General features: G+C 38.1%; 1 protein-coding gene across 1 annotated transcript in view; it reads right to left on the bottom strand.

The window, feature by feature from the left end:
- Nucleotides 1–19,477, bottom strand: part of dapk1 (death-associated protein kinase 1) — an 80,351-nt gene that overhangs the window by 4,173 nt on the left and 56,701 nt on the right. Inside the window, exons 16-25 of the mRNA XM_034871425.1 lie at nucleotides 19,170–19,367; nucleotides 18,594–18,791; nucleotides 15,334–15,432; nucleotides 11,340–11,417; nucleotides 9,038–9,254; nucleotides 4,279–4,464; nucleotides 3,398–3,595; nucleotides 2,619–2,757; nucleotides 2,091–2,211; nucleotides 380–568 (exon numbers count right to left, since the gene is read on the bottom strand). Coding sequence (XP_034727316.1) covers nucleotides 380–568; nucleotides 2,091–2,211; nucleotides 2,619–2,757; nucleotides 3,398–3,595; nucleotides 4,279–4,464; nucleotides 9,038–9,254; nucleotides 11,340–11,417; nucleotides 15,334–15,432; nucleotides 18,594–18,791; nucleotides 19,170–19,367 — 1,623 coding nt within the window. The remainder of the gene's footprint in view (nucleotides 1–379; nucleotides 569–2,090; nucleotides 2,212–2,618; nucleotides 2,758–3,397; nucleotides 3,596–4,278; nucleotides 4,465–9,037; nucleotides 9,255–11,339; nucleotides 11,418–15,333; nucleotides 15,433–18,593; nucleotides 18,792–19,169; nucleotides 19,368–19,477) is intronic.

Genomic DNA, 19,477 nt, shown 5'->3' with positions numbered 1-19,477 from the left:
ACTACTTGAAAATACATAACAAAACACTTTTCTGACTCAGTATGGTTCCTGATTTGAGCTGCGTCATTTTGGTAAATAAACAGAGAAACAATTTGTTCCTGCTGCAGAGTAATTCTGAGTAATTGTTTACAGATGAAAACAAAGTGTTGGGTTTTATTTATTCATGGACAAAAAGTGCACCCTGGAGGTAGTCTGGCGAACTGACAAACAGCTGCTGGAGACAAGATTTGAAGAGTAAATCAGAAAGAAAAATGTTGATTTAATCTCTGTGTGGGATTATTTTGGTTTATGTGTGAGCTCTAAAGTTTAGGACTCTTATACTCTTATTTTCCTGCAGCTGCATACAGTCTGGTTTGAAGCTGATAAAACAAACACTGACCTCCCCCATGCTGTGGAGCTGCAGGGCCAGTGTGCGGAGGTAATCCTGGCTGACCAGAGGGTTGATATGCTCCTGGACGTCGCTGACAAACTGCTGCCATGACGTCAGCTGGTTGGGTCCGCTCAGTTTCCTCCAGGTCGGCAAGGTGGTAAGCAAACGCTCCGACAGCAGCGTCATGGGACTACACCTCTGCAGCGATGGAAAAGCAGGGGCGGTGTATATTATAAGTGGATTCACTGTACGTTATTATTTATTAAGATATTAACTAAACTGTCAAATGAAGAAGAAAATGTTCCAGAAAATATTCCAGATAGTCACTTAAATTCAGTACCTTTGTATAAAAACTGTAGAAATCATGATACATACACTACTTGTACATACACTATATGTTTATTAAATGTTCATTTTTGATACAGGAAAGCAGAGGTCATTGCGGGAAAGTTTGTTGCTCCTTCGGACTTACTTACGATTATTCTGCCGATTTTTGGCTTTTTATTTTTTATTTTTGTTTTTAACATGATCAGCGTTGGCCGATTTGGATTTTTCAAATTTTGTCATTTATTTGGCGCAGAAGTTAAGATCCACTAAGATCTTTTGTGTTCAAGTGTTATACATTTTCTTCTGACCTAAAACAAAGAAAGTAAGTAAAGTGTATTTGTATAGCACATTTCATAGATAAAAAGCATAAAGTGCTTCACATTAAAATCTGAAACAATACAACAAATTAAAATACAAGAACACTTAAATACAAATAGACAACATAACAAACAACTATTAAAACCCCTCGACCAACCAAAAGCCTGCTTGAATAGCAGAGTCTTCATTTGCTTTTTAAAAGATTCGACAGAATTCACACAACGTAGAGAGGGAGGCAAGTCATTCCACAGCCTAGGAGCCACTGCTTGAAATGATCAATGCCCTCTAGTATTAAAATGAGTGCGGGGAACCACTAAAAGCCTCTGACCTAATGACTTCAGACTACGGGTGGGAGTATGAAGCTGTATCAAGTCAGAGATGTATGGAGGAACTTGACCGTGGAGGGCTCTAAAAGTAAGGACCAGGATTTTGAATTGAATTCTATACTGGACTGGTAACCAGTGAAGTGCTGCTAAAACAGGCGTGATGTGTGCTCTTTTGTTAATGTGAGTTAAAAGCCTAGCAGCAGAGTTCTGAACAGCGTGGAGAAGGTAAAGCTCCTTCTTACTCAAACAGGTAAAAAGGCTGTTGCAGTAATCCAAGCGTGAAGAAATGAAAGCATGAATAATCATCTCCAACCTTAAATGCTGCCGCTTGCTACTGTGTGCAGCACTACTATTGTTAATATTGTTAATTTATTTTTTTATGAAAGTTGGCCGATTTGTGCTCTCAGATGTTTGAAAAATGCTGCTACGTGCACTAAACTTTAATTTTTCATTGAAGTTTATTTTCTTATTACCGGTTTTGTTTATTTAATATATTTTTTTATAAATTACTCGTACAATTTATGTTTTTACATTATACATTTTTTATTTAAGTGTACAAGTGCAGATTGGTTAAGTGTTCAATAAAAGTTTTAGTTGAGAAATGTTGTGTAATTTTTTGTATTAAATTCAATCTTTTAAATAGAGGTTTAAGAACAAGCAAACATCGGCCAAATATCGGCCAAAATAAACCGGCCATTGGCTGACGCTGATTTCTAAAGATCGGCATGTGTGTGTGTGTTCGTGCTTACAGAGATGACGTTGGCACGAAGCTCCTGCAGGTGACTCCTCAGCAGCTTCACCTCTTTGGAGTTTGAGGCTCCGGCATCCATCACAAACAATTTGTCACTGATCTGCAGGTCTACCCCAAACCTGGAAAAGAAACACACGGCACCATTTTAAAAATCTCCATTTTAAAATCTCTTCACAGGAGTATTGAGATGTATACAGAGGACCATCCCTTGTATACTAAAAAGTTGCAAACATGTAGACATTTTAAACATTGTCAAACAAGTGTAAGTACCATCAACAACATTAATCACAGCAGCATTCTATCCATTTAATTTCTATGATGGTGTCTTATTTTGTTTAATATGGCAAGGGTTGCTGAGGCTCATGGATACTGTAGTATTAACTTGAAGTAGCAAGAGTACTTGCTTTAAGTCAGTTTATTACAGAACCATTTTCTTCTGTCAGATCTAGTTAATAAAGTAAAATAAGATAAATAACAACAAAATAATCTACATGTCCCTCTTGTGTGCTGTGGTTTGAGACCCAACCTGTTCCTGACTTCCTTAAGCAGCACTTTCTCCTTGTCGTAGGTGAACTCTCCAGAAAAAGCTCTCGGGATGTCAGCAAGGTCGGCGTGCGTCGCCACCAGGACGACGGTGAGAGGCTGCTGGATCCGACCTCCGAAAGCTGGAGAAGACAGTACACAGAATTGTTTTTTCAAGTTTTTACACTAGTTTGTAAACAAACACAAAACAATTTGACACGGGCGGGCAGATTCTGCAGCCATTAAAACTAAATGGTGTGTTCCTACACATACCTACAGTAAGTTCAATGACTGTCATGGTATTGTTTAGTAAAATGTAATGACTCAAAATTGTCATGTTTTTCTAGAAAGACCACACGTTATAAAAATCAACATTTCACAAAGGCCATCATCTTTACTGACAAGAGTAAGCCCAAAGATTATTGTTAGGTAAAAACGTAAATCTCTTTACAGGAGTACTGAGCTATATGAAGGATTTGCATTTTAAAAAGACCCATTATCTCAACAGCGATCCATTACTGACATTATTCTCAAGTCCAGTTAAACGCACAAATACAAACAAGATTAGTGTTTTGCTCAAATGTGTTTTTTTTTGTTTTTTTTTACCTGAGTTGCATTACAATCACTTTTTCCCCCATACATAAACCGGTAATAACATCAAATATTTGAGTGTATTTTTGGATAATAAGGATTTTCTTTTTTTTTAAATGCAATTGTCCATTTATCCATTAATGCAGTCATGAATGTGACATAGAATGGTTACATCCTTCTCCCTGTCCTTACCGATGTTGTCCTGTGGCAGGTTGAGAGCCTTCAGCAAGTTCAGCCAGTATGTGATGTGTCCTAGCTGGGTCTCGTATGACTCCTCCAGGCTGAACAGGACCAGGTGGATCGCTGTCGCGTCGTTGGCTGCAAAGTAGTCGTAGGAGCAGTAATAGACCGGGTTTCCTGAAAACTCCCACACGCTGAACTCCCCCACACCTACAGAGAGGGAAACAAGAGACACGAGCAGCCTATTAATTGTTTTGCACTGAGTGTTTTTACTTTTAATACTGAATTACATTTTCCTGATTACACTTGCATACTTTTACTTAAAGTCAGTAACATTTATAATAAAGGACAGAGTATTTCTACCGTGTGGTGGAAGCACTTTTACTTAAGTTAGGGGTGTCAAACTCAATTTCCAAAGGGCCACACTGGAAAGTAAGATTTATATCAAGGGGCAGATTTTAAGTTTATAGACATGCTTTTATTTGAGAAAAAAGTCAAATATCTTGACTGTATTACTGCATGTATCATACATTCTTGTCAGTTACAGTTTTGGCCTAAAAAAATTCAACCAAAAAGTTCTTGTGAAAAAGTGAAAAAAACGTTATGCGGCTTCATTTAAAAAAAACACAATTTTTTTTTGTACTGTGTGTGTTACAAAGTGATGCACATTCATCACAGAAGTAAAGGCTCCTTCAATAGAGCTGTTTGGAGCAGTTTGTGAACGGTGTTTTCTGTTGGAGATGGTAAGTTACTTTGGGGTGGACTTGGGTATTTTTCACTTTGTAAACCTATAACATGCTCAAAAAAGATATAGTTAACGATAAAGCAAAGGGGGGAAAGCCCAAAAACTTAACGTAAAGGATCTGAATACTTCCTCCACCACTGGTTCTCACCATGGATGTTGCTGTGCTGGATGTCGATGGCCTTTGTGGCCTGTTCGTCAGCTGAGGACAGAGCGTTGTGGACGGGGGAGAAGACCTCCAGGACACCTTTGGTCAGGCTAGGCTCGAACATCATGCTGCGACTCCGCACGCTCACGTTCTCACAGCCAGGGTACAAGTTGCTAATACTCACCGACACTAAACACAGAGGAAGAGGGGATGAAAACTGTTTGCAATATCAGGGGAAAATTGTCATGCATCAAATATTTTAACATGGATTTATGCATCTTTAGTTTTATTTCTAAATACAATTTTACGAAAGTGTGAAAAAGTATCATCATTTAATGTTAAATTACTTTTTTTTTATAGATTTGTGTATTTGTTTTAGCGGATTAATCTGGTTTGTCATTGTATAAATGCTCTTTTAAAAGTATATTCAAATATAAAAAAATATATTTACAATCTGTAAAAACCATAGCTACTAAACTTTTTCTAAAAGCTAGAGGGGGCTTGTTTCATTCTTTTAGGAGAAACTTGACAGACTAGAGCATTACTATATAACTTAAAATGGGAAAACAGCTTTTTGCTACAACCTAAGGAAAACATTGCTTAGATATGTTATTAATTCTCAACTGATCAAATATATACATATCAGAGCAAATGTTTTACAAATTTCAATTGTACTTGTGGGTGTTAATAAACACTTGAGAGTTGAAATATTTCAGATTGTTATCTTTAAAAAGAACAAAGTAAGCTCAAGTCTTCATGACTCCAACTCTTTGCTAGAATAGTATAGTAATAGATCTGCGTCTTATTTTTCATCTAACCATTGCACACTTGCAAACACATGGGGGTGCTATTTTATTGCAAATAAATCCACTGTGCAGACATAATATTTGGATTGTATTCACATTCTGTAGGACCACATCTACCGTGTGTTTTATATGGTCTTGAACTACAGCAACAACCAAATGTACTTTTTGCTGCAGTTCTGTGTTTGTTTAGGTCAGTACTGCCTCATTTTGACACAATCATACTGTTTTGTAACCTGTCTTTATACAAAATAATAGTTTTGAGAAAGGTTTCCGATTCCAGCATGCAGAATTTCTGCAGATGGATTTCAACATTTTCTTTTTACTTCAGCCAGTTGATGTTATCAGTCCTAACCAGTCAGCCAAAAACAGAATTAAAAAGAACACATGCTTAAGTAGTTTCAGTTAACTGAATAGTCAGGCAAACAATAAAATGACAGCCGCAAAGCACCAAATGGCAAAATGTCAACTGAAATCCAGGCCTCACACTTGTTGTTTTGAGACATCTTTCTATGTAAGCAACAAAAAGGATGAGAAAAACGTTAGAGTATATGAAAAATGGACTTGATGCCATATTGCTTTTCTGGCATTTGGTCAGGCAGCCTTTTTTTAATAATAGCATCTGCTGTAGGTTTGGACTTCAGATATGCAAAGGTGCTCATACGTCTATGTCAACACCTTTTCTCTTTATGACAGGAGTGTCATACAAAAAAAGGTCATTTATAAGAACCTCTAGCTAAATTAAGTGTCGTTTCACACATTACTGAAACGAATGAATAAAAGAAGACCCGTCTCTCTCAATTAACTGAAGCATGAACAACCTGAAAGGTCAGAAATCAATGCAGAGTGCAGAACAAGTTCAGGTGTTTTGTGGCCAACAGTATCATAAAGTTATAGATATTGACACTAGACAAAAATAAATAAATATGCATTTACGGTGTCACAATTCGACTTTTGACATATAAAAGAACAAAATTTATGTTTGATCCAAAAGAACGCGATAAATGGACATCATGACGGCCCTCTCAGCTCTGCTTCTTTGTGTTTCGCCGGGGACTCTTGTCACGTATTGCTGCAGATAAAACACAGAGCCAATAAAGGTTGTTAATGAATTTGGCTAGAATTGAAAGAACATGGAAAAAAAAACTCTCTCAACCCATCTGCAGCTGCGAGGCTAGTAATAGTGGCTGCAAATTTCCAGATAGAGGATGGGATCGGTAACACTATACAGCTTAAGTAACTGACCATTATCTGAACCAGCGTGACGTCTGTCTGGGAGGTAATGGCTCTGAGCGCCACAAAATAGAGCAGTTTAAGGAAACACAGTGGTGTGTGTGTGTGTGAGAGAGAGAGGGGGAGGACAGTTGGAGTGCAAATTCAGAAAGACTGAAGACAAAGTGTGTGTAAGAGTACACTGAACATGTCAGGGAGTTAACTTCACACAAAAAAGCTTTTCTAAAGACCAGGAAGGAAAGCAGGAGGAAGGATCAATTGTTTCTACTTTAATATTCCAGTTAGGGTTACTGAAGTAATGGGGTTAACACTAGGTTAAGCAGGGCAGGATCATGTAGACTTGTTTAGTGTGTTTTTCAAATGTGTAACCTTTTTTGTGATCATAGAATCTTTAAAATTTGTCTTTTAGTTTGTAAAAGGTGCTTTCTATACTTTGCTTTCAGCCCATTCATTTCTGTGTCAGATCCCTGAAAGTGCGGAAGTGTCTTACTGGCATGTTAATATAAGATAAGATAAGATAATATGTTTATTAGTCCCCAATGGGGAAATTACTGCACTACACTCTGTGTACACACTTTTGTCAGTACTCACACGCAGGCCTGAAATACACACACATGCTCAGGACCTATACATGCACTATACATGGAGAGATGTCAGAGTGAGTGGGCTGCCAGCTGAACCAGCGCCCTGAGCGGTCGGGGGGTACGGTGCCTTGCTCAAGGGCACCTTGCAGTGCCCAGGAGGTGACCTGGCATCTCTCCAGCCACCAATCCACGCTCCCAACTTTTTGGGTCCATACGGGGATTTGAAGCAGTGACCCTCCGGTTCCCAACCCAACTCCCTATGGACTGAGCTACTGCCACCCCCTACTGTTACCCACGCTTCTATCTTTTTTAATACTTGGCCAAGGCATAAATTCTACACAGAAATCCTACATATTTGCATATAAAGCCTACACACAGGGGCTCTAAACAGGATGGCAAACGGAAGATAATTATTGGAAATACGATGCATCTAACTGTAATATTTTACATTTTGTTATTCTGCAAGCCTTCTCAAATGTAACCACTCATGTAGACAATTTAAAAAGAATTGCAAACCACTTATAATATAAATCAACTGCTTGCTATATTTAACTTCTCAAAAGTTTTGACCAAACTGGGTTTGGCCTATAAATGATATCATATAAATGAAAATGAACAGGCTTTAGAGACATTTCTTTATCTTTTATACTTAGTTGGCTCACTTGAGTTGGCTTGGCATTATTTCTGTGTGTATTAGGCCTTTGTAAACACTGTTACAAATTAATGAGAAAGTGTAATTAAAAAAAAATGGATTTTTCACGTGATTAATTATTTGGATTTGTCAAAAACATCAGATTTAGTCCATAAACAGTTTCTGTGGAAATCTGGACATCACCAAGCATTGTATTTCAATAATTTGACATACATACATCCACTACACAATGAGAGAAATTGTGGAAATTGAGAAATTGTATATGACAACCAACTGAATTTCATTTCCAATGTAATAATAATTTTACGTTATTTTGGTCCCATTTCATTGCTAACATCAGCTATCAGGTTCCCATACATATGCAAGCTAATGTTAGTAAAGTATCAGCGCTTTCGTTATTCTGTATATTGTACAAGATTATTAGCGTGAGGCGATATTTACAGCGTAGGAGAGAAGCAACAGAGGTTTAAGTGTTTAATATATTTCTCTGAGCAGTATGAACAATGTCAATAAAACCAAAATTAGCTCTTAATATCTCCATCGTTTACACGCAGCTGTTCTAGCTGTTGCTAGTCTTTGTTGCAACTGCACATAACGTGAGTTGTCTGCCAGGGAAATCCCAATATGATTATGTTACAAAGTAGACAACCCTTTTTTGTCAATGACGCAAAGAAAAGAATCCTAGTCGTCATTCTAATGTTATGCACAACCATGCTATAGTCAGCCAAGCAAGTAGCAATTATATAAAACTTCTAATTCACACAAATAGGCAGAATTACCTTCGGCGTTCCTTTTAAAATCCTTGTTCTTTCCATCTTAGAAAAGCCACTCAATACAATACTTTGGTCTGGTTGCTTGTCACGTTGTTAATTCTCTTTTTAACTCAGTTATATGTTGTTTAAAATAGGTGCAACAGGCTTTCATATCTGTCTGCAGTCAATTAATCTTCTCCCCTCCCTGCCTTCCAGGCATTCATCACAGTCAGTGCCACTGAGTGAAAAGGACAAAAAGTGGAGCAGTATAGCCTGTATGTCCCTTACCGGCAAATGTATTTCATGATGGCACGTGATTCTGGAGTGTCTACCCCCAGTTCATGCAAGCGTAAATGTCAAGCCAATCGGACTACTTGAAATTGATAGTGGTGCTCAATTGTCATAAAAAAGGTCAAGTTTGTTAAGGGCAATAACGATTTTGATAATGAACTACAAGCGTTACACAATGTAGCTTTAAGGATGGAAGAACATCATCATCTGAGCCAGTTAAATTCTGTTGGAATTTGTCTTTGGTGGATAAATGTGCCACCCATACGTCATGATGAACAATGGATATCTGAAAAGGGAAACAAGCATTAAATGAACACTGCTGCCATGCACTCCAGTATTATGGAAAATGTATTATCCTGGCATGTTTTTGGCAGAATAAATCACTCTGGTCCTCTGCAGGTGAAAGCTTAAACTTGTGAGGGATTATCTCAACTGTCTGTCACCTACCAGCAGGTTTTGAGTTGATAGGGGAGTTAGGGTGGCGGGTTGTATTTGTCATGCGTGTCCTCTTCCTCCTGAAGAAGCTGCGCAGGATGCCACATTTCAAAGACTCCAGCAGGGTGCTCTTCCCTGTTCCGGAGTATCCAAACAGCTTCAGCTTCATCCGGGGCTGGACGGTCTGAGTGGGCCGCAGCTGCTGGATGTAGCTCAGTTTGTGGTTGTCCTGACCAAGCAAAACAAGGGATTCATTAGAAACCACAGACGGTTCAGATTACACTGAAATCACATCTACTGTGTGACATTGAGCCCCATGTTTTAATTTCAAGGAGCCCCAAAAATCAAAACAACAGACTTTAATTTATCAGATTATGTTCCACATACGGTATCTTCTTTTGAGTAAAATGCAAAAACACCAGACATAGTTGCGCTTGCAGAACAAATTGTATTTTGTGTTTATACACATGGCAAAAAATGAGCTTACATGTGTTGGGCATAGAGGAACAGCAACACAAGCAAGTCACGTGTTGAGTGGTTGATGTTATTGTTCTTAATGCCTTGTAGCTGAGAATGTGTGAGAATGTGTCTAGTGTTGTGCTTTGAACACATAGTGAATTATTCTTTGTTTTGTTGTTAATCCTCCTAATAATATTTATCCAACCACTTATCTTACAAAAGGGTCTTCAACGTTTTTTTAAGCCAAGGAACCCTTAACCGAAAGAGAGACGAGCAGAGACCCCCTACTACGTATTTTGTATGAAATTGAGTTGCATAATAAACTGGGCCTACAATAATGTGTAGGGCAGCCTAAAAGCTTTACACATGACTTTTTATGGTGCCCTACAACACTAAGCTATTAAAATATTTTTATTTCATATATCATGTTTTAATGTCAGACACACAGTGAATCCATAAGCTGCTTTACTGATGGCTACCATAGTGGCTACCTTACAGGCCAGTAAGCATATTATCAATGTTGTTGAGTTTTTTGTTTTTTTTTACGAATACGCCAATTTTTCCTTGCTAATATATTGGATTCATGTTGATATTTTCAGATATTTGTAATTGTTTGGGATAAAAACTTTCAAAAAAAGTATTAAACAATAATTTGGTTTCCCCTCTGCAATGACTCTGAGGACCCCCTAGGAGTCGCAGACCACCTATTGAAGATCAATATTGTAAAAGAATAAAGCACGCTGTACACTCACTGTACATTTTTTGTAATTCTGCTAATTCAACAAATAACGTGTTCCCATAAAAGACATTTTTTTAAACCATCCAACAGATGAGTCATGTACCACAAGTTGCTTCAAACACAGTGAGTGGTTGCGTGGGATATGAAAGCCCCCCCCCCTACTCCCACCAGGGTCATGTTAATACATTCAGTAAATAAAGGTCAATATGTTTCAATGAGTGTGATTCACATCTGAGCAGAATACAACTTATCTATATTTTCTCTTTAGAAGTGAGAGGACAAGAACTGTGGGTTGTTTTTCTTCCTCTCTGGGTACTTGGGAAGTCAAAACTGGCATCCATGTGCCAAAGAGTCTTAAATTAGCTCAGCATATGCAGAGGATGACTGTTTTCACAGTTGCTGCTGTCATGTTTTCACGCTGTGCACTGAATCTCAGCAGGTTTTCTGGATAAATGTAGAGTGGAGAAGTTGGTAACATTTAGCTTTAGGTAAAAACTGTGTACTTGTGGTGTGACTCAAGTCAGACATCAAGATGCATCAATAATCGGTTTAGAAACGAATCGTTGGCTTCTGAATCAAATCGAATTGTGAGTTGCCAATCAATTCAAACCCCTAGTGGAAAAATAGGGCTGTTGGAATATAGGGCTGACGCCCCCTTTGAGCAAGAAACGGAAGCCCAGCCATTTCATTCAATATACTTTTAATTAGTTAAAAGGCCAAAATGTAACATGTAAATATCCACAAAGCATTATAAGTAATAACTATGTTTTGAAGGTAATTTCTAAAGCTAGTAGTTGTATTATTGTCAAAAACCTTAAAACTAAAAGATAGATGAGTAGTATTTGTTTTTGAAGAGAAAAAACTTTCAGATAATGTATCATTTTTATAATCTATTCTACCTGTATGTTAGCTGTACAAGTGCTTCCACAAAATGTCTAAAAATGCTGAAATCTAACACCTTGCTGTTGTTGCATACGTCTCTCAACACCTCTGCACTGAAATAAACCAAGTGTGATGAGTGTTTGTGAACCCTCCCTTTGCATCAAATTTCTTTCCCCCATATCAGATTTATATAATAAACCATTTATTGATAGGCTTCGTTGTGTCATATTTTACCTTTTTAAGCTTTCCCAAGAGAGCAGCAATGAGTTCATGTTGATCAGTATGAGCCAAATCTTCTGCTGTCTTTCCATCCTGAGAGAGAAAAAGAAAGGGATAAATAAATGCATGAGAAATCTTGAGCAAACAGATAATCCCTTACGTTGTGTTTGTTAAGAGTGTATGCTCAAGTGTTTCTAATACGCCTCTTTGTTGAAATTTGACTGAGGAAGCCTATATGTCAGAGTTATTTAGTCTTGTCATTTTTAGAACAAGGAATCGCACTGCACTTACGGACATAAAGTATGTTAATAACAGAAATATCTAACTATATTGTACGGTATGATGTTTGTTCAGGCCAAAACACACAAACACAGTTTTGACATGATTATGGTTCAAGCAGGGAGTTGTGTGGGAACTGCATAGCATGTGAGATTTAAGCAGCTTTGCCAAATCACGAGAAGATGGTAATCCCTTATTTGTCAAAGAGATACAACCAGAAAAAGGTAAGGTTGACTTTCTGTTCTGCCTTTTCGGAGTCCATTTTTAGCCACTTCTGTGAGGGGTTTCTTGTTTTAGAGGACAAGACTTATTTCCTGTGCTACCTGGATATTTTGCTCAAAGTGACATCAGTTGAAGAAAATTTTCTCACCAGTAGAAATGCTTTCGTGTGAAAAATCGGTGGATGTCTTTACATGCAGTTGATTTCAGTAGTTTAACACACACACACACACACGCACACGCACACGCACACACACACGCACACACACACACACACACACAATGTGGTGTGTGTGCTCTTTTCCTCTCTACAACTGCCCTAATTTGTTACTCTCTTACTCAACACAGAAACGCTAAATTCCCAACAAGTTTCATGTCTCTTTTGGTAATTCAGCCATCTGTCACCGTCCGGCTCTGGCTGTTGCTCCACAAGGAAATCTATTCGACAGCCTGAAACGCCCACCCAGCACTTCCTACTTCTGCAGACCATTACAGCAAAGGATGTTCAACTGAGTTTGTTATGAAAAATACAAATTATGGATCGTTTTATCTAGAAGAAACGATAAAGAATATCATTTTCTAACTGTATTCTTTTCTTAGTTTTAGTATTGCTTTGGCTCTCTGCTCTCTGATAAGGTCATCAAATATTATATGGGCACAAGAACACTGACCTTTAAGTTGTTTGGATCAGGTAAATGTCAAAAATGTAAATGAAGTGCAGCTCAAACCATGAGTCCACTGAGTGGGATTTAAATGGAAGTGCATTTACGGGGCTCGCTCTTACAGATGGCAGGGTGTTACGACTATTACTATCAGTGCTTAGCAACTGGCAGATGATTGGTGTTATGTTGGCCACAAAATGAATATTAGAATATTAGATCATCTAGTATCTCAGCTTTAGATTAAATTGAATTCAATATGTGTTTATGATGTGATTATATACAAAGCAGAGCAACAGGGGAAGATGAGAGAAGCATGATTACGTTCAACAGAGGCTGAAGATTACATTCTAACTCCCAATGCTAGCTCACCCTACTGAGTCACAAATGTGTTTCAGTATTCAATGACACTTTAAGACAGAACAAAATATAGAAATTGAGCCTTGAGCTTGTCCTCCCAAAGCTGCTCCACAAAAACCAGCTTACCGCAGGCCACTGGATGATGAATAATACATCTCTATATGTGCTTTGCCAGATTAAACATGCATAGCACATCAGATGCCATACAATATTAACAGGTTGAGAATGCAGAGAGAGAAAAATAAACCTGAGTGTGGAATATCTGGCACAGGGGCCTTTGGAAGAAAAAAAAAAATCGTTTTCACTAACTGATTATCTAAGTAAATTGAAACCAAGCCTTTGAAGGGTTCATGGGTTGATCTAATAATAGATTAAGATAGACCAGTCATGTTTAAAGGTGGATAATTGGCTTCTTAGGGCCTCATTAGACTTTTTTTTTCTCCTGATAAAGATTCCGATACATACCTGACGTGAAGATATAAACCAGTACTAATTAATTAATATCAATCTGATATCAGCGCTCTCTTTTTCCTACAGTATACTTAAAATCTGTATACCTCACTGTAGGGCTGCAACTGACCAGTATTTTCATTATCCATTAATTTGCTGACTAGTTTAAATTGTTAAAATTTCAAAATGTTAAAATTGTTTTAATTAATTGATTAAATCGTTTTTGTGTATTAAATGTAAGAATACAGTGAAATCAGTGTTAACATATTGAAATTGGGTGTTTTATCCGACATCTTATGTAATATAAGGCAAACAAAAGCATCAAATAGGCCCATTTCAAAAACCGAAAACCAAAAAAATCTGGATATTTTTGTTTGAAAATGATCTAATCTTTAATTTTTCACACACAAATAAAGAAGCGGTACGTAATGTGGATTGGTCAGTTATCATTTCAGCTTAAAGAGGTCAGAATCAATGGTGTTTAAGTAATCTATTCAATTCTTTTATATAAAAGAAAATGATAAAACAAACAATCTATTTGTTCTTTGAACATGGGTAGAATTAACCCATGTAATGGGGCTACATGAGAAATATCAGCTGACAGAGCGGAGGTTATAAACACCAGGAGTGGTAAAGTGTTTTATGTACAGCGTCTAAAATCATTAGACATGAACTACTCCTAGCCACACTCGGAGGTCAAACACACTCGTATCTAGAGGAAATGAGTGAACCTTGTTTCTGCTCTCTATTTGATCCTGAAGCGTTTGATAAAAGCTCTGATAGCCTGCAGCTGTCGTAGCCTCAACACTTCACCTGCTGTTCAGACACTGCTGAAACAACTCAATAAAGTCATGAACGTAAGAGTTTTCTTTAGGACTCTTGACTCAACCTCTGCATAAACACTCACTTGATTTACATGACTGCATTTACTACTTCATTTTACATAACAATAAACAAGACAATGAGAATAAAGGGGAAATCCACGGCACATTTAGTTTATGTAAATTTGTTTAAAATGTATTTTTTTTATAAAGACACATACTTATGAGTGCAGTCGATGTACTGAATTTAAAATATATATACTTAATATTTTAGTCCTGACAGAATCTTTGGTTACCCTTTATTTTACAGGTCCATCATTTAATTATTGGCCAATAATTTCTAGAAATAATGGCAATTTGGTACTAATTATGGAGGGAACAGTGCCTCTGACAAGAGTCTTTTAGTCAGTGCACAATGGTAAAGGCAAGCATAAAATTCAACATATCTGAAGAGCACAGTTTACAAAAACAAATAAATGGCAAATGTATTTATTATTTAGTTTTGAGACTCCAGCGTTTCTAAAGATACCAAATATTCTGGTCTGAATTACACAAAACGTTAAAAAAATAAACAAACCTTTTTCATCTGATGTAACAGTGTAGCTATAAAAACGGACACTTTTGAATTTCAAAAAGTAAAAAGTGAGGAAACCCATTTAGATGTTTAAGTTTTAAACCCACAGAGGCAGGGACTGTGAAGGTGGAGGAAGGAAGAGGAAGGTGATGGAGCTCAGCATCAGGAGGGCCCTGCTTATAATGAATTCCTGCGGACTAAATGCAGTTCAAGTCAAAAAGCTTCCCTCAGCTTTTCTTCTTTTATATAGTGTATGAAGTGAGCGGGAGTGACATTGCCATTTTTTTGAACAAATAAAGACAGATGTTTTGAGCTTGTGTGAGCTATGGAACATAAGTTGTTCATTTGATTCAGCAATGGCCAAAGCTCTCAGAGGGTTCATATGATAATTTCTATCATGGAGGCAAATCTTCTCTATGTACTAATGTATTCAGCTCTACTGAGAGCAGCAGTGTTCAAACACAAAAACAGCCTAATTAATCAAAATGCCAAAATGCTGGACTGGATTTTTCTTGAAATTGTTTTCAAAGTTGCCTGCAATGCCTGAGACAAATTCTGCTCATAAAAGTATATGACATATGCTTAGCTCCTGTTTACCGCAAAGTGAAGGAAACCAGTGAAAAGAAGAAAGATGTGTAGTGACTTACATTGGTCACGGCGTCAATGTTGGCTCCAGCCATGCAAAGATGGCGGACAACTTCAAGGCTCCCACTGTTTGCAGCCATGTGGAGGGGAGTTCTGCCGTACTGGATAAAGAGAGAAAAATAGGAATAATTTTGGGTTTGACAACTACAGCACAAGTTTCATATCAAGAAGAAAATGGATAAAAATCCCACAGGATGAGGCATGGCTGTATCTATTAGATACAGGGGAGTCCAGCTATTGAACAGGTATACTAACACTGCATTTCAGTCAACTTCTGCTTAAGCCCTGTCTGATTAACCAAACTTTATTTGATTATCTATACTGATCTGAATTATTCATTTCACATTTTGTTTAGCCTTGCTGTCTTTCATTTGTACTTACACATACAAACATCAGTCCACATATCCTGATTTTATCTGTTATTTATTTTATGCCTTTGGTGTTCATGTAGCCAACCTTATGTTTTCATTTATTTATTTTTGAGTGCTTACTTGTGTTCAATTTGTTGTTTTTGTTTGGGACACTTGTAATTGTTCATTATCTATAATATTCCTCTCTTCCTTATATGACACTCCTTCTGTAAACCCCTAAGGATTTTCTTTATCTCACCTGCACAATCTTTATTTTTTATTATTCAACTTTTTTGTGTTATTGTTGTCTTGATTTATTATGCAAAATAAATTCAAGAATTATCTGATCCACCTTATATAATCAAATATGGATGCAAAAGCCAAAGTTATACTGTCTGCACCCACATGTCATCTGCCCATGTCTGTGAAGGTCTGTGCGACACTTCACACTGTTCAAGCGTTTGTTGGCTTGTACAGATCTGTATCTTTGTAGGTAGACCATGACATGTATGTCACACAGACCCTCACAGACACAGAGAGTACAACTTGTGCTTCAAGGTAAAGTCAAATTACATTTTCGTTGACTGAAATGGCCAAGCACTGGGCTAGGAAACTTTTGCTCAAAATTGTCATCATCATGTAGGCTTCAATTGAATTGAAATGTGAGGCAGAGTGAATATTTGTAGGTCAAAAATGTAATATGTAAAATGTCTCTTTACTTAACCTGCTGCTACTGTGACGTGGACATTAGCAAAAAAAATGGCTTAATGTGAAATTGTGGCTTGTTATATAGCTAAAACCTTATGCTATGCCCTCTGTTTGACTGGTAGAAAGGTGCTTCGGACGGGGTTATGGTAAATTAAACTAATCAGTGGGTGGTTATCACACTGCACTCTGTAGTTTCCATAATGACAATAATAATCGCTAACCATCAGTATTTTTGACCACAATAGAGTCTATAGTAAACCCCAAATACAGACACAACTCCATAAAAGTTTTCTGTGCCAGAAGACCAAAGAAAGGTGTTGAAAAATATCAATAAACTCTACAAAATACGCTTGTTGGAAGGCAGCATTTCCATCAGTTCCCTTTTCTCACAACTTGAAAAAACAAGAAGGCTTTCATCCTGTTTTATTCTGCTGTAAATAAAACAGGAGACATTTTCAAATTTCACTCCCCTCATTTTCCTCCCTAGTGTTTGCAGCCGACAGTGACAACAAATCCAGGCACAGACTAAGCAATGTGTGATATGCTGCTTCATAAAAGCTGAAAATAACAACTAAATCAAAACATATCTGGCAGTGCTGTCTGCTTCCGATGCACATTGCTTCCCTGAACTATTCTGGGGGAAAAAAATGTTTCTGTTCCGAGGACTACCAGTGTTGAAGAAAAGCAATCCTGTCACAGAACTCATTAAAATGGATGGCGTCAAAATAGAAAGTGAAAAGGCAGAAACATTTGTGTTAAGTCATACCTGGCAGAGGGGCAAATATAGATTGGCTCTTCATTCAAATATAAACTAGGCAGGTACATGAGAACGTCCTTAAAAAGGACCAGTTCACCCAAATAAGAAAAGATGCTTAGTTGGCAAATATCAGAATAGAGACCATTTTCTGGCCAAAAAAAGCTCACAGATTTTCATTGTGAACTCAATCAGATCTGAATTTTAACTACTACCACAGTAAATAGACTTTCACTAAATATTTTTTATAAGCAACATACAATGCAGGATTTATGAGGCCACTCAAGATTAGAAAGGATCACACTGCAAAAATCCTTAGGCTTATATATTAAGAAATCCCTTCAACCCCTTTAATATGTTTGTTTTCTATGTTTGATTATCCATCTGTTTGGCCTATAGTTAGCCCTAGTTTAGCCTGGATGGAACACTTAAATCTAAACCAGGGGCATTCATTTACAGCTACAAAAGCCTGTACTCTTTTAGGAGGCCTTTTCACCAGATGTTGGAACCTGGCTGCAGGGATTTGCTCCTATTCAGCCAAAAGAGTCAGTGTTCCAGGTCATCCCAAAGGTGTTAGATGGGATTGAGGTCAGGGTTCTGTGCAGGCCAGTCAGCTTCTTCCACACCGAACTGGAAAAAAAAAAAACTTTCTTCTCTACTCTCTGCTGCCTATGACGTCTTAAAAAATCTCAACAATTTAGAGTCAACCCATCAAGGTATTGAAATGCATCATGTAATGATACTAGCAAAAATTATGTTATTTTTGGTCCTTAATTCTACTAGCAGTTTTTGGTTAAATATTTGGTAGCTTGCTAAAACAGGAAAATAAAAGTCAGTTTACACAATTTGGAAAATTAAATATTATGTTGGACCCCGAAGCACCCAATGAACCCACAGGAGGATCTGGAAAAAGCTCAAGTAATGTACCTATGTGCTATTCAGCTGTCTTTGCAGGAAAAGAGTCTAACCCTCCACCTCCCCTTCCACCTCCAGTCATCTACTCCAGCTGACCAGTCCGAGGGGGGTCTGATGGTTCTCTACCCCTATACATATATACAAAGTTTTCGTATAGTGATGGATTCTAATTGCCAAAGACTGTTTATTGAGCTGTACAATAAACCTCATTTGCATATCTGCAAACATGTCTCTCTTGATTGAAATAGTGTATGTGGTTTAATCCCTAAAACATACCATCCACATGTCAAAGTGTCCTTAAGCAAATTAATACCCCAAAGTAAGCTTTTGATAAAAATGCCTTTTCCAAATGAATGTAATGTCATATGATCTCACTTGTCATCAGTGAGATGTAGTCAGAGATTGCCAGATCTCAAAACCCAGTTACACCACTAGAACTTAATGATTTATTCTTTTAACCAATGCTGATATTTTAGCCTAATATTAGTCATATTCTGAAGTAGCATAGGTGTGGTGGGCAGAGGTTTGTCCTCACCTTGTTGGGCGGGTCAAGGCTGGCCTTGGCGCTGCAGATTGCCATGACGATGGGCAGGTTTCCATCCTTACAGGCGATGTGTAGCGGCGTGTTTCCATGGCGATCCTGCTGGTCCAGGTGACAGTGGTGTCGGAGAAGGCACCGGACCACTTCAACCTGACACCTTCGTACGGCCAGGTGGAGGGCTGTGTGGCCGTCCTGGAGAGAGACAGAGAGAGAGAGAGAGACACAGACAGACAGACACACACAGACATTAATTCTCTAGAGTTGCATTATTTAATTTTGGTGCTTTTCAACACATTTCTGTTCATGTGAAACTAACAGCAGGGTTACAGTACTTTAGATACAAGGCTTTCAATCAGTCTGAGATGTCCTGAGAGGTGATATTCACTGTCTTATCTAAAGGGCAGTACGACATGCAACAAAGGTTTCCAGGCAGACTCAAACCGGGGATGTTGCAATCATCTGGCCAAGATATTAAACTTTTTGGCCAACAGGATGCTCCGTCTGACATGAAAATAAATCGTGCAACCGTTTAAGGAGTGGAACTGAGCTGAATTGTTCAGGTCTGAGCACCTTGTCAGTCGCCTCCAGATCGGCCTTGTGCTCCACCAGGCACTCCACAATATCCACAAAGCCCCGAGCAGATGCTGTCAGCAGCGGACTCTCCCCCTCACGGTTCTTTGCGTCCACGTGGCAGCCTGCATGGCAGAGGGCTCGAGCTACTGGAGAGTATCCGTGCCACGCAGCACAATGCAGCGGGGTCTCCTGCTCCTGGAGATTAACACATAGAAGGCAAAAGACTAAAAACTAGGGATGTCCCGATCCCGATCTCGAGATCGGATCGGCCCGATCTTTTCCTATTTTCCCGTGATCGGAGATCG

Source organism: Etheostoma cragini, chromosome 5 (assembly GCF_013103735.1).
Source record: "Etheostoma cragini isolate CJK2018 chromosome 5, CSU_Ecrag_1.0, whole genome shotgun sequence".
In the NCBI taxonomy this organism is placed as follows: Eukaryota; Metazoa; Chordata; class Actinopteri; order Perciformes; family Percidae; genus Etheostoma; species Etheostoma cragini.
The sequence above is the reverse complement of the archived record's forward strand: the minus strand, read 5'-3'. Positions and strand labels throughout refer to the sequence as shown.